Here is a 15466-nt window from a genome sequence, read left to right on the forward strand (position 1 = left end):
CAGATTTGTATTCCATAGTTTCAAATTGTTTAACTAGTTTGTATTGCAAGGATATGATTTTAAAAGGGGAAACCTACAGCATGGCACGAAGGAGAACATGTTTAATTCCCAGACCTCGGGTGTTTGCACTGACTCCAAAGTCACAATTCATGTACTCAATTGGCCATTTGTAGTGCCTATAGCTGCTGTTTTGAAAGCAGAAAACCAAGTGCCCGGGCTAATATGGAAAAGAATCTGAAATTCTGGAAAGTAAGAATATCCACGTATTTGCTTTTGTATTGGGCACAAAGTTTATGCAGCAGATCTTCCAAGTAAAAAGGATTAATGAGTCACAAACCTCTCACTGCACTACACTGCAGCCACAAATTTTGACAAGCACCTCACGGGACTCTGCTTCCTCAGCGCCAGTGGGAGAGACCACGCCCCTTCTCGGAAACTGAGGTGGGGGCGGGCGGTGGCTCCTGTGGCGTCACCTCCGGGCTGCGCGAGCACTTCCGGGTCACTGGCACAGGGCTGCGGTTTCCGCGGCTGAGGTGGTCGCAGCGGGCTCCCTACCTGGCTCTGCTACCGCCGCGGCGGAAGCGCCTTCCCTCAGGTAGGCGGCGACGGGGCCGGGAGCGGGGAGGCCGCGGCGGGGCGGGCGGTACGGGGCGCTGCGCCCGCCGGAAGCCGACCCCAGGCAGACACAGCCGCGCGGGAGCAGCCTCCTCTCCTCAGGCCGCGCTTAGTAGACCGGCGTCTAGCTCTGAGACCAAGCAAGCACACAGCGCTTGCGCTCCAGCTCCACAGTGAGGATGAGACTCCGAAGTTCTGCAGCTGCCGCTATCTTGAAAGATTGGAGATGGCCGAGGCAACAAGTTTCATTAGACGCTGGAGTCGCTGTTAGCTGTTTTCTAAATGCTTAGATGTCAGATAGAGCGTGGCATGGCTCCCTCCTGGCCTGTTTTAAAAGTTTATATCTATCTGACTGTTTTCGGACCTTCTCCACACACACCTACTGACTGGCATTTTACCTTCAACGAACTAAATGTTTTGTTTGACACCGGTCCAGTATCCAGTACTGTTCTCGGCCTGCAGGTTACATCAAGTGAACAAAACGTAATGATTCATGCCCTCGTGGACTTTACATTTTATGCAGAAAATAAATATAAGACCGTTATGCATCTTGTTGGCAGATGGTGCTATCAAAACAATGTTAGCGAGATAAAGGGTTTGGAGAAGTTTCATGTTGGATGTCGGAGTTCATAGTGTGGTGGTCATTTTAGGCGCAATTAAGTGGGAACTATAGGAGTTGTGTGTGAGCCAAATTAATAGCTGAGCAAGAACATTTCAGGCAAAAGAACAGCCATCACAAAGGCAGTAACATGCCTGTCGTGCTCAGGGCAGTTAAGAGTGCAAAGGGAGGTGGAAAGTAGATAAAACCAAACATAAAGGGTAGCCAGATCGTCAGGCCTGATGGAAGCTGATGGAAAACAGGTTCTTGTCCATAGTTTCAAAAGATAACCCACTGTAAATCATAAGATGTCGGGGACAAGTATAAAGTAAAGGAAATCTGGACACCACGACTCAAATAACTTGCGCAAGGAAGTAATAATGGGAATGTTGAGAAATGGTTAGATTCTGGATTCATTTTGAAGGTTACCCTTACAAGATTTGCTAGGAAGTGCACTGTCTTTATGGTTTATGTGACTTTGAGAGCCCATAGAAGTATAGTAGAAGTATAGTGTTACTTCAGCTGAGATACAAAGGACACATAGAGGTTTTGAATAAATTAGTTCCAGAATTGAGAATCCGTAGGAGGATGTGTGAAATTGGGAATCACCAGCTGATGTTCAAAGTCATAAGAAATGAATGTAAATTTACTTCGTAAATGTATTTAGAACAAAAATAGTAAACAGTCAAATACTGTCTTATGATTGTAAAGACTGGAGGAAGGGCCAGGCATGGTGGTGTACATCCTTGATTTCAGCACCCTGGAGGCAGAGATCCAGACAAGCAAGCCTAGAGAAGGTCAGTCAGCAGGATGAATCAGTGAATCTAAGAAGACAACTCAAAACTCATCCTGTAACCATAAGAAGTCGTTTGTGTCAGAGTCTCCAGTCTAGTAAAGATCAGCCTTAGCGCACCATTGGTTACCTGCAGCATCAAGTTTTATACAGTTAGAGCCTAACGCTTGGTGTGAGTTTAGTAGTGGTGATGGTAGGGCAGGGGAGAAAATGGAAAACCGTGGAATGACTTTTGCCAATCTGAGGAATACAATGTAGGTGTCAGGGCAGTTGATGTGAGTGGTTGTTGTTGTTACTCCATCTACAGTGAGAGAAGGAGCTGCCAGTTTGCTTGCAGATAGAAATGGTGGAAAAAAGGGAAAGTTCGATTATGAACGGAATCACTTGAAATGTTAAACAAAATCTTCAAGTATGCTAGAGAAAGGGGCCTGATAGGTGGAAAGTTGCATGCAGATAAAAGCATGTTGACTATAATGACAGATCTGACAGAAAGACTGAGTGTATGGGTGCAGGCAGAAGTGAATAGGTGGATGCAGTTGTATGATTCTAGTTTTCATTAATTTTGTCAGTAAAGTAGAAATATGCCCATGTAAATGTATTTCTAATGTTTTATATTAGAACTTTGACATGCCAACTGTTTTCACTCAAATATTTTTGAATGCATACTACATGCATTGTTCTGAGTGGTACATACATAGCTGAACTAGATTTCCCCATCTTCCTGTAGCATCTAGTACAGTAGATGAAGACAGTACCATGTATGTGTGAGCCTTAGTTATTGATAGGAGTGGAACTCTGTGTGAGTGTGCACTTGAGTGCATGTATGTGGGTGCTCATGGAGGCCAGAAGAGGACATGGGATTCCCTGGAGCTAGAGTTACAGCCAATTGAGACCTGCCCAGTGCAGGTGCCTCTAACTGAACCAGGGTTTTCTGCAAGAGGTCTTCTGCATTTGCTCCCAACTGTAGGAGAGGTGTCTTAGCTATTTGATAATTGTTTCTATGTAGAGTACAAAGAGAGAAATGAGGGAAAGAGATACAAGTTTGAAAGTCATCAACACATAGACGGGATTAGATGGAATAACGAATGGGGAAGCAGGTGAAGGGAAGACTTTGGAGCCTTAGGGTAGGTAATTCAGGAAGTCAGGGAGCTGAGGAAGAATTGTCAAAGAAAACAAAGTACGGTTCCATGAGCAGGGAGGAAAGAACTTAGAGTGGTAACCCAGATTCTGTGATCTGTTGGGTCAGTTGCTGACCAAGTATAATGACCTACTGGTCATTAGTTTTGCTAAATTTCATGGTACTCCTTCCTGGATGGGAGGGAACTCCTTAGGATTCAGGAAGGGTTTTTTGTTTTGTTTCGTTTGGTTTGGTTTTTTGTTTGTTTGTTTTTTAGATTTATTTTCATTTTATGTGCATTTGTGTTTTGCCTGCATGTATGTATGTGAGATCCCCTGGAACTGGAGTTACAGTTGGTTTCGAGCTGCCATGTGTGTACTTGGAATCAAACCTGGGTCCTCTGGATGAGCTACCAGTGCTCTTAACTGTTGAGCCACCTTTCCAGCCTCACCATGTCTTATCTGATAATGATTGTTTGAATATGTCTCCTGTCCATCTCTGGACTATAAGTACTATGAGGTCAATAAATGTGTTAAGTCTATACTCCTATAACCCCTTTCAGGTCCCATAAGCCAGATTTTTTACCTTTCTTGCCTGAAGTTTTTTTTTTCAAGGGCTTTTTGTTGCCTTCAGCTCTCTTGTGGGGCAAACTATCTTGCCTCTGCTTCAGCTTCACCTGTTGCTCCTTTCTACTCACAGAGATTTCCACAAACCTTACACTTCACACTTCTGTGGCTTTTCTTACCCTCCTCTCACCTTTACCCATCCTAGGGTAGCTTTCCTTTGAAGACTGGGAAGCTTTTCTAAGCCAACTCAAGCAGCCTACATCATTACAATGTATTATTTCTTTTTACACAAAAATTTAAATTTTTTGTGTGTCCATTACTCTTTGTAGACAGATTCTAGGACCTGTTCATCTTTATTTATCTTGCCTCTGTTTCCTATCGTAGTGCCATCCTTTTGGTGAAAACTCTAATGGAATTTTAAGAAAACAGAAAAATAAAGGTCCCAATTATAGATGTCAAGTCACTATGTGACTGCAGGTAGAATGTATGCTATGTGGAAAATTCTACACTAAGAGAAACCTGTGGGAAAATAAAGATGTACATTTTAATGAATATGTCAGCATACTGAATTAAAGGTAAATACTATACTGGTAAAATCAGAAAAATCAACTTCTTTGAACTTATAAGATAATTAATGTAGTAATCTATAATCGAGTTCTCATAGTTCCATGTTAGAATACATGAAGTGATAGGCTACTGTATACAATTTACATTGTTACAAGTTGGTCTTTTATATTAAATTTGTAGGACATCAATGCAAGCCTGAAGAAAAAGTAATCGCTTCCTTTTAAGCCATGGCATATCAGTTATACAGAAATACAACTTTGGGGAACAGTCTTCAAGAGAGCCTTGATGAGCTCATACAGGTGCGGTCAGACATAAACATGGTCTATATACATCTTCAAATTTTTTTGTTACGAAATTTTAAAGTTAATGGTTTTCCCTTCTGAGGTTCAATGATAAACTACAAAAATGATCCCTGAAAGTAGTCTTCTCATCTCAAATTTAGAAGAAAGGTAAATTATATCATTTTAGAAGTAATTCTGCCCAATATTATAAAGTTCTTTGAAATTTGAGTTAGAACTTTGAATTTCTATTTCAATTTTAGAAGAATTAATCTTACTCAAATCATACAACTAAGAAAGTGCTAAGTATTTCTTTTTATGTTTTCTTGGGGTCTGGAGGGAAGTTTAGGAGTGAAGTTGTTTTTTGAGACAGGGTCCAGGCTGTCATTGAATGGTCTGTAGTTAAGAATGGCCTAGAACGGCTGAAGAAATGACTAAGCAGTTAAGGGTACAGATTACTCTTCTAGACATCCTGAGTTCAATTCTAAGCAACCATATGATGGCTCACAACCATCTGTAATGGGATCCGATTCCCTTTTTTGGGTGTGTATAAAGACAAATCATATACATAAAAATTAATAAATATTTAGAGAGAGATGGGGGGAGGGAGAGAGAGAATAGCCTACAGCTTCTGATCTTCCTGCGCTTGCCCCCACCTGCTGGGATTGCAGCTGTGCACCGCCATGCCTGGCCCCATCTGCTCTGGTGTTATTATATAGACTTTGGTATGATTTGGCTTTGTTTTGTTCTTTATATATAGGTCTCATGTTTTATTAAGGAAAACACTTAGCTGCACAATGGTGGTGCACTCCTTTAATCCCAGCACTCAGGAGGCAGAAACAGGTGGAGTTCAAGGCCAGCATGGTCTATAGAATGAGTGCTCAGACAACCAAGACTACACAGAAAACACTGTCTTGAAACAAAACAAAAGAAAGAAAAAACTTGTTTTCCCATTTGTTGAATATTTTGTCTAGCCACTGAAGAATTAGCAAATCGTTTTTGGCTTTGCAACTCACCACAAGTTTCCTTTTCTTGTCAAGATAGGGCAGTGATTGTCAGGCTTTGCTTCCTTATCACAGGAGACTAAGGGCTGCTTCTTCACAGTTCTGATAAACTTATGTTACTTTTAGACTATGATCAGTATGCTTTGTCTTAAATGTTCTTCCCTTAGCAAATTTTATGTTCTTCATTTTTCTCTTAGTCTCAACAGATCACCCCCCAGCTTGCCCTTCAAGTTCTACTTCAGTTTGATAAAGCTATAAATTCAGCATTGGCTCAGAGAGTCAGGAACAGAGTCAATTTCAGGGTAAGGATATTTTCCTGTATCTGGAAGTCTACATGTTAACTCTGAAAGCTTACTTAGACTTAATTCATCATAGCAGGAAGATTTGGCTAGTCTGGTTTGGGAACTTGTTCTATAGTAGTTGAATGATTTGCTGTTTTTAAGTCAGCTGTGCTAAGTCCATCTATTCCGTGTGATACAGAATTGCTTTTAGATTTTAATTTATTGTTTCACAAATCTTCCTATATATGTTTGACTTTTCCCCCCTGGAGAATTACTGAGATTTCAAAGGCCTGAAACTAGCAGCTGCGAGACGGAAGGTAAGTGATGAGTGATTCTTAAGTTCCACACCCTGTTCTTCAGGACAGCGTGGCTATCTGTGGAGTCTTCCTGTCGCCTCCCACCTGCCCTTAAATAGCTTGGCTTATAAAGTCTGTTCTGGTGGCTGGCTGTCTTTTGGATCATCTCTGCTTTGAACCAAATACCACTCTCAATATTATGGTGATTTAGAATTAAGAACTCATTGCAGAATGTGGCAAAACTGTTTACCATGTGATGTCGGTAGAGCTGCATTGTGGACAAAGATGTTTGCTGTTACCCTGTTATGTTTCTCTAATTTCTTACACTATGTTACAAGATATACAGCCCTACTATACAAATAAATTTAAAGCATATGAAGGCCAATACAGGAAAAGAACCGAAGAGTTACTTTACATTTAAGAAAACCTCAGTGTTGGGGTTGGGGATTTAGCTCAGTGGTAGAGCACTTGCCTAGGAAGCGCAAGGCCCTGGGTTCGGTCCCCAGCTCCGGAAAAAAAAGAACCAAAAAAAAGAAAAAGAAAAAGAAAACCTCTGTGTTGAGGCAAGAAGAGTGTTTTGTTGATAAAATACAAAGGAATGTATTTTTTAAGCATTTAAGTGCCTATTAGGTTGTAGGCACTGAAAATGCAAAGGTAAACATGATAGATACAGTCTCTATTTGACTTATATTTTACTCAAGAGATTAAAATATGTTTATGTTATATATAAATGTCTTATCAGTTTTACTTATTTACAAACTACACGCATAAACAGTCAAATGAAAAGGTATCAGCCAAGCATAATAGCACATACCTCTAATCATAGCACTCTGCCTCTGCCTTTGTCTCTGCCTCTGAGGCCAGCATGGTCTACAGACCAAGTGCTTGGATAGCCAGGACTCAAAGAAGTGAGAAGGGGAGTGTCCTGTCTCTAATAGTATAAAATTTGACAAGTGGATTCTTGAATTTTAACAGTAGAGTTTCTGACAGTTTTTCGTAGTAATCTGCCCAGTTTAAAATTTCAACTTTTATTTTAAATTGATCCATGTTAAACTACATGAGTTTTGGCTGTTTGGAAGTTACTGTGGACTACTTATCAGAGGTAGTAAGAGTCCCAAGACCTGGAAATCTGGGAGAAGTATCTAGTGTAGGTCTCTGGCAGAAGTTAATTGGACACTTTCATTTCTCATGCATGGTGTTTTGTGAGTCTTACCGATTTTCCAAGAGTTGTAATGGCTTGGTGCCCTGACCAGGTCTTAATTTTCCAGTTATTTTTTCTTTTTCCATTACTACTGCTGCAGCCTAGGCTTCTATACCCTGCCCCTGGGTTACAGCTAACTACGTGTATGAAGCATTCTGTTTAGCTTAGTAGCAAAGAGGTAATATATTGCCATTACTTAATTTTCCAAGTCACATTGCTTGACCAAATATAAATATGTATTTTTTATATATAATAATCTTGCTACCAATAAGATTAGGTCTACTCGTTTTAGGAATAGAGTCATCATACCCAACATATAAGCCAACTTTTGATTTCAAAGCCTTAAGTAAATTCTGTATAAGTGATATTAAAACAATCTTTGAATATGAGAACTAAAGCTTTAATAGTTTACATGTTGACATTTCTTAATAAAAAAGTCAAAAATAAATAGCAGATAACTCGTGGTAGATTTTTATACAGTAAATTCACATAGAATTAATATATATGTACACGAGGCTTTTAAAAAGTCTCTGTATGCACTGAAGAGAATGTCTGGCCATAGATAGAAGAAATGGCTACCTAAACATCATAATACTGAGCTTCAACACTAAGCATTAAAACATTTAAATGATCAAGAAAAATACTCCTCCTTTCACCAGTTTCTTTTACTTTAGTGGTTTTGTTGTCTCTACAAATGAGTACTGTAATTTTTAAATTGCTGATTTAACTTTAGAAATGCAGATGCCGGGGTTGGGGATTTAGCTCAGTGGTAGAGCACTTGCCTAGCAAGCGCAAGGCCCTGGGTTCGATCCCCAGCTCCGAAAAAAAGAAAAGGAGAAAAAAAAAAAAAAAAAGAAATGCAGATGCCACCTATTGTGTATATGTAGTAAAAGACTCTATTAAGACCATTGGTAAAATCAGTATTGAGCCAAAGGCAAGTGTTCACTTTACAAGGAACTCTTTGAACAAAACGAATGAGTCTAAATCATTTAAAATGGAACTCCTCTTCCAGTTCTTATAGGTGAGATACTAGGTTCTGAGCCTTAAATGAAATACAAGAAAAAACAGATATCTGAGTAACTAAAAATTATACATAGTAAAAGTCCACTGTCCTTTGCAAGCTGATTCTTTGTTGTTTTGTTTGATTTTTTTTGTTTTTGTTTTTGGTTGGTTGGGTTGGGGGTGTTGGTTTTTTTCTTGTTTTCTTTGTTGTTGTTGTTTTGGTTTAGATTTTTATCTAGGAGCAGCAACATATCCTTAGATAGAAGGAAATATTTTAAGTATGAAAAAAGTATTAGTTTAAACACCAACAAAATGGAATCCAAACCTAATATGAATTATGCATGCATGCATACACTCACATGTGAAATTAAGCAGAAGACATTTAAACAAAAAAATTCTAAATTAGTCCTAAAGTATCATCCATATTGATGAAAACTGATTGAACCTAAACATAAGGATGATTTTTTTTAAAAACTGATGGCTGTAAACTAAGTAGACATGAATAAGTACCATGTACGAGATTTGTAGACTCTGAGAATACAGAAGAAAGCAAGCTTTCTGCTACCAGCACAGCTCAGCAAGCAGACGGTTGAAACGGATCTGTTAGCAGTGTTAGGAGAACACATTGGAGTAGAGCAGATGTGCAGTTCAAAGGGCTTGAGTCGTGAAGAATGAATCAGTCAAATAAAGGAGTGGTGGTGCTGTAGGGGGAATAGGGTAGGAAGTTCCAGAAAACAGTGCTTCAGGAGGGACTGGTGTGAAGGAGACCTTAAAGAAACTATAAGCTCCAACAAGTCCACACTCTGCGCTAATGTTTTTAGGATGTCATGAAGGACTGTTAACCACATTCGATTTGCCTTTTTGGTGTTGACATGAACAGTGGGTTACCAAGGAATGAGGCTAGAGGCAGAAAACCATGCCTCCTAGCCTGCTGAATGAGAGGGGTCAAAGTAGCTCTACTACAGTTCTAACAAGGGATGGCTAGAAATGGAGAGACTTTAAAAGGCACTTCTAACAGAACTTGACAGCTATGGATATGGTGAAATGGAGATAGACAGATTGGTAATTTTCTGGTTTCAGGCTAACATGACACTATGTAGAGTCACAAAAAAAAAAACTGATTTAGACGTAGTCTCGAAGAATAGATAATAGTAATACTTTTGAGCCAGTAATAGAATTTGGCTTAATTTTTTTTAATTTCTGCTTTTATACAAGTTTAGAAAACGAACACACAATGAAATATGGAGTCTTAGATATTAAATGGAGCCAGGTGCATGTGTTTAATTCTAGTACTCCAGAGGCAGATCTCTTTGAGTTGGAGGCCAGTCTGGTCTATATACTGAATTTCAGGACAGACAGGACTACGTAGTAAAATACTGTCTTAAAAAACAAGAAGTCAGAAGTGAGGGCTGTAGAGAAAGTTTAATGACTAAGAGCACTTACTGCTCTTGCAAAAAAAAAAAAATGGGTTTGGTAAGTACATACATTTAAATTCAGGCAAGCATGAACCAAACACATAGACATATGCATATATCTATAAAGTTTTTTAATCAAATGAGCAGAGTGTAGTGATGCACATCTTTAATCCTAACGCTTGGGAGAAAGAAGTAGACAGTTTCAGGACAGCCTAGTCTACATAGTGAGTTCCAGGTTAGCCAGGGCTCTTAGCCAGATCCTTTCTCAAGAGAGAACGCAAATGGTGGAATTTTCATAATTTATCCGCAAGAGGGCAGTAGACACACAAATTCAAGCTTTCATACAGCTTTTCCTCTCAGGTAAGTAATTTGCAAATTGTTTTAGAGTACTAAAAATAGTTGGCTAGCTAAAATGTTTTTAAACTCTTCCCTGGGCTGACTTATCAGGGTTTTCTCTTGCTTTTTCTAAATAGATGAAATTAAGTAATTAATTAAACATATTAAGCTAAGCACATTGTGTTTAGCAGCTATATACTTGGTAGCTGAGCTTTCTTGAGTTGCTTTGAAATAAAGCAGGAGGGAAAACAATGGCTTCTCATGGCATTTCTCAATGTTTTGTTTTAAAGGGCTCTCTAAATACATACAGATTCTGCGATAATGTTTGGACTTTTGTATTGAATGATGTTGAATTCAGAGAGGTGACAGAACTTATTAAAGTGGATAAAGTGAAAATTGTAGCCTGTGATGGTAAAAGTAAGTACTCACCTAATTACTGTGAAAGCAAACTTTGTTGAAATATTTTCTTCTGCTCTTTAATTATCTTGATCTCTCTGAAAACCTCAAGGGAAAGTGGCCAGGTGACCCTCAGATTAAAAACCTAGCTTCAGGATTCTATATCTGACCTCTTACTGACCTTTCATCTGTACACCCAGGTGACACGTAGACACTTAACACAGATTTGATTCATGTGCAAAGAAAATAAGCTACTTCCTAAATTTCCTTCCATTATTTATTTGAAGCAGTCATTAGGTTTCTCACTGCCACCTTGCTCTTTAAGAAAGTAATGTAGTTTTGACCATTTATCTTAAGATTTCTGTGTTGCTGGATAACCTTACACTTTATATATAAGAAGTTAATTATTTTAAAGTTGATTTAAAGTAATCATGAACCTCCCAGTTACAATATGAGATACTCATTTTTCGGATTTGCACATTTTATACAAGAGAATTTTCCATATCAGACCTTGAAGTGTTTTCAGGTCCTCAGACATTGTTAAAGTGGCACACCTCTACCTGGTGCTTCATGGCCGCTTATTTATATTTATTTTTAAATAGAGCCCAAGGCCGTGTACTTGCTGTTTTTGTGTCTAATACTAAGTCATGCCCCAGCCTGTTTTATTGGGGGTTTAATTTAATTTATAATCCAAGCAGCTTGTGTTTAAAGTACCAGTCCCTGGAGTATATAAAAGGGAGGGAGCCATGAGAAGGAAGGCAAAGAGAAATATAGAAAGTAATGTCCCCATTTCTTGTGGATTTTGTTTGTTTTGGTTTTAGTTTTTGAGACAGGATCTCTGCAGCCCTGACCAGCCTGGAACTCACTGTGTAAACCAGGCTGTCTTCAGACTCAGCTTCTCCTGCCTCTGCTTCCTAAGAGCTGACATTAAAGGCATGGGCCACCCTGCCTAGTTATAGTTGGATTTTAAGGAAATATCTAATCACTGAAGAAATGTAGAGAATACAGAAAAGTTCCATATATGTCCCACCTCTACAGATAAGTGTTCACCTTCATAAGTAAAATGATTTTCAAGTATTAGGAATGTATTTTTATAGTAATGCATCTGTGCACAGAGATATGTTTATACATGCATTATTTTTCACATAGATTATTCTTTTTAATATAATTTGTGATGGCTATATAAAATTTTCAGCCTTTTTGACTGATTGATTTTGATTTTTCAAGACTGGGTTCCTCAATGTAGTCCTGGCTGTCCTAGAACTCATTCTGTACACCAGACTGGCCTCGAACTCAGAGATCTGCCTTTCTCTGCCTCTGAAATGCTGGGATTAATGACATGCTACCACACCTGTTCAGGTCTTTTTAAAAAAATTCTTCGAGATGACAAACGGTCCAGGAGATTAGCACCACATATTGACTTACACATCAGAAGTCTAGCCAGGGCTCCTCAGCTGTAGTCGTAGAGACTTCTTTGTATGACCAACAGATGCTTATGATATTTTATTTTTGCTAGGAACAATGTACATTTAGATCACCTTTTATTTTTCATTTCTACAAAGGTGGTACTGTTTCCTGCACTACAAGATTACATTTCTATATTTGAAATAATTTATATTTTCATGTATTTTCTCTTGTAATTTTAGCTAATAACATCATTTTAACCCTTAAGCTTTTAAGTGTTTATTAGGCCATAGAATAAATGCATTAATTGAATTGATATAAATGGGCCAGGTGGCACAGAACTGTAATCTGCTTTATTTGGGACGCTGAAATGGAGATAACAACTTCAAGGTTTGCCTAAGTTGTAGAGCGAGCTCAAGGCCAGCCTGAGCAACTTAAATGAAATCCTGTCTTGAAAGAGTAAAAAGAGGGCTGGAGATAGCATATTGATAGAGGGCTCAACATGTATGAAGTCCTTGCCCTGGGGAAGAAGCGGGTGATGAGCATCATTTCCATAATGAAGATGTTCTGTCTGCATCCTTAGTAGTCACGCATGGCCCTTGAACACTTAAAATGTGAGTAGGGCAACTAAAATATTTTCATCCTATTTCATTTCATTAGCTAATTTGAATTAATTTACATTTTAAACAGCTACATGTTGCTAACCAGTGGCTACTGTACTGAGCAGGAGAGATGTGCATAGTAGAAGGTCAGACTCACTCATTTGAACCAAACAACAAAGCCTCCGAGCCACCTTTATAACAGAAAGAGCCTGGTGTGGATAAATGTGTTAACTTCCAGGATCTTCTGCCTGGTACTTCTTGGTGCTGTTCTTGCTTAAAGATACAAGATAGTATTCCAACCTCAGACAATAAGAAGTAGCAAATTACCTGTGTCAACTCCAGTTAGGTGGTCACTGGGGAGCTGCCTTCATTTAAAGGAAACCATAGTAATTGATCCTCAACCAAGATTTAAATGCTTAAGAAATGGTTGTGGTGGACTCCATTTTTTCTGTAACCACAGGAAAAGATGAAATCATAGACATGGATAAAATATAATTTGGCCTTCAAAAATTAAGTTCAGTCTTCTAAAAATTGGTATCCTAAAATTAAGCTGTGTTTCCACTAAAGCAGCAGAGTTAAGGGCAACAGTAGACAGACACAGAGGGTTGCTGTATTTCCCAGCGGGATGTGACCTGGAAAAAACTTGTTTATACTAGCCCACAGCAAACACTTAGGCTGTATCTTATCTCTGCCTTGGGAAGGAAGCTGTTGACCTTGGCAGGCCTTTCCAGAGTGCCCCTGTCCACCAGCCTCCTCCTCCTTCCACAAACCACTTCTAGTCCCTTTCCTAGTTGTTCCTAAAGTACTGATATTTAGGACTCACTCCTTGACTTGATCTCTTTTCTGTTTCTAGATACCGGTTCCAATACCACGGAATGAGTAGAGAAATTGGGCTTTTTTATGCCACCTTCTATTATTTTCATCACTTTTTGAAGAGAAACATAGAAGAGACTTTTTTTATTTATTCTCACGGTGCAGAAATAACAACACTGTGCTATATATACCTACCCAAGGGTTCCACAGAGAGAAGCATGTGACTCTGTTCTCTTAAATGACCTTTAGTACACAGCATAAAGAAATGTAACTTTTTTTTAATGACAAATCAAAAGTGGTTGCCTTCCTAAGCATATTCTTCAATAAAACTTGTTTTAAAACTTGTTGTGAGTAATATTTGAAGCTGGTTAGCAGGAAGTTGTCAAAATACCAGATAAATTGAAGAGGGACTTGGAAAAGTTGTCCTTTGATTAAAAAAAATTTCCTGTTCACCTTGTCAATTGTAATTTTATCTGACATTGAACATACCAGGGGTGGGGGCGGGGAGCAGACCTGAATGTGGGTGGAATTTTACTAAGAAAATCTCACACACTTTTTTTTTCAAAGAACGTATTCAAAGATAATTGTTGGTGTGAGCAACCAGAACTAGGGGAGTGAGATGAACTTTAAATAACTAGTATAGTAGAACCAAACAGCAGTCCTATGTGTCATGTCACTTATTTTTGACCTGGCCCTTATCAGTGATTATACATTGGTAAATGATCTACATCTTACCAATTACTGGAATTCTAATATTTATTCAAAATCCTGGGGCTGGAGAGATGAATTAGCAGTTAAGAGCACTTGTTCTGGTGCTGGAGAGATGACTCAGTGGTTAAGAGCACTGACTGCTCTTCCAGAGGTCCTGAGTTCAATTCCCAGCAACCACATGGTGGCTCACAACCATCTATAATGGGATCAGATGCCTTCTTCTCATGTGTCTGAAGACAGTGACACACTATACTTATATACATAAAATAAATCTTTTTAAAAAAGCACTTGTTTTTCCAGAGGACCCTTGGTCCCAGCACCCACTTGGTGCCTCACAACTGTCACTCCAGTTCCAGGGGATCCAATACCCTCTTTTGACTTCTGAGGGCTCTAGGCATGCATATGGTGAATATACATACATACATACATGCAAGCAAAACACAGGTCTTTGTTAAAGTCCTAGTATAAATATACAACATCTGTTTCTACATTTTTGTGTACTTGGGGGGAAAAGGTGTCCTTTGTCAAACTAGGAAAATACAATGAAGAACATGACTATAGACACTGGAGTGGCAGATTGATACCGGGTGATTGAGGGATGGATTTGATGCTGGCTTATCCAGGCCTCACATAAAGAAGTGGCCCTTATCACTCAGTAAAAGTGAACATCTGGCATTCCCATGCTACTTGAACTTACACATCAGGATGAAAATTAGTATCAGTAGAGCTGGGGAAAGGGAACTGAAAGACAGCCAAACCTGGTCCTATTTGTACAGCCTGACAAGCTGATATAAAAACTCTGACCCCAACTTTTATCGTAGGCATTAGTTTTGTTTTACATAATGCTATTGTTTTGACTGAGACAATAGCCAAAACTGTCCAAAGATCAGACAAGGCAGACAGGTCACCAAGAGAGATATAGCCATGACTCTGGTAGCTACATTCCTGACACAATGTTAAGCATTCTTAAGGCTGCAGATAAGTGGTTCCTGCTTTATCAAAACTTAAGTGGTACTTGTGACCAAATAAAGGAGTCACATCCTAAAAAAGACTTTGTCTCCGTTATAATTATTAAAGACTTTATTGTTGATGTTGTGTGTGTAATTGGGGACATCAAAGGCAGATGTGTGCCATAGCATACAAGTGGAGGTGAGAGGACAAACTTAGGATGTCTGTTTTCTCCTTCCTTATGTGGGTTCTAGAGATTGAATATACAAATGGTTAGGCATTTTGTGGCTGAGCCATGTTGCCTGCCCCCTATGTTGTGGTTTTGACACATTCCCTTTGTAGGTTTTTCTAGAGGATCATGAAAAATATACCCTATAGTCCCCTACTGGCCTACCATAATTTGGGCATTGTCTTAGTTAGAGTTTCCATTGCTGTGAAGAGACACCATGGCCAAAGCAACTCTTATAAAGGGTTTAGTTGGGATTAGCTTACAGTTTCAGAGGTTCAGTCCATTATCAGGCAG

The 15466-nt window shown here is 39.0% G+C and overlaps 1 protein-coding gene across 7 annotated transcripts; it reads left to right on the forward strand.

Annotated features, from left to right (window-relative positions):
- Positions 1–490: 490 nt before the first annotated feature.
- Gtf2a2 (general transcription factor 2A subunit 2) lies at positions 491–13628 on the forward strand. 7 transcript variants are annotated; one of them, XM_087563933.1, is made up of 6 exons: positions 491–595; positions 4074–4264; positions 4437–4555; positions 5745–5840; positions 10360–10486; positions 13325–13628. In XM_087563933.1, exons 3-6 carry the CDS (start codon positions 4484–4486, stop codon positions 13348–13350), a joined length of 321 nt encoding a protein of 106 aa, XP_087420059.1. In that variant the 5' UTR covers positions 491–595; positions 4074–4264; positions 4437–4483; the 3' UTR covers positions 13351–13628. The 7 variants fall into 7 exon arrangements, 6 of the variants coding, with proteins under 6 accessions (XP_087420059.1, XP_087420057.1, XP_087420058.1 ...); NR_178067.1 differs by lacking the exon at positions 4074–4264 and adding an exon at positions 6089–6136 and having other exon boundaries at positions 502–595; positions 5736–5840; NM_001412186.1 differs by having other exon boundaries at positions 502–595; positions 5736–5840.
- Positions 13629–15466: the final 1838 nt, after the last annotated feature.

Source organism: Rattus norvegicus, chromosome 8 (assembly GCF_021556685.1).
Source record: "Rattus norvegicus strain SHRSP/BbbUtx chromosome 8, alternate assembly SHRSP_T2T, whole genome shotgun sequence".
In the NCBI taxonomy this organism is placed as follows: domain Eukaryota; kingdom Metazoa; phylum Chordata; class Mammalia; order Rodentia; family Muridae; genus Rattus; species Rattus norvegicus.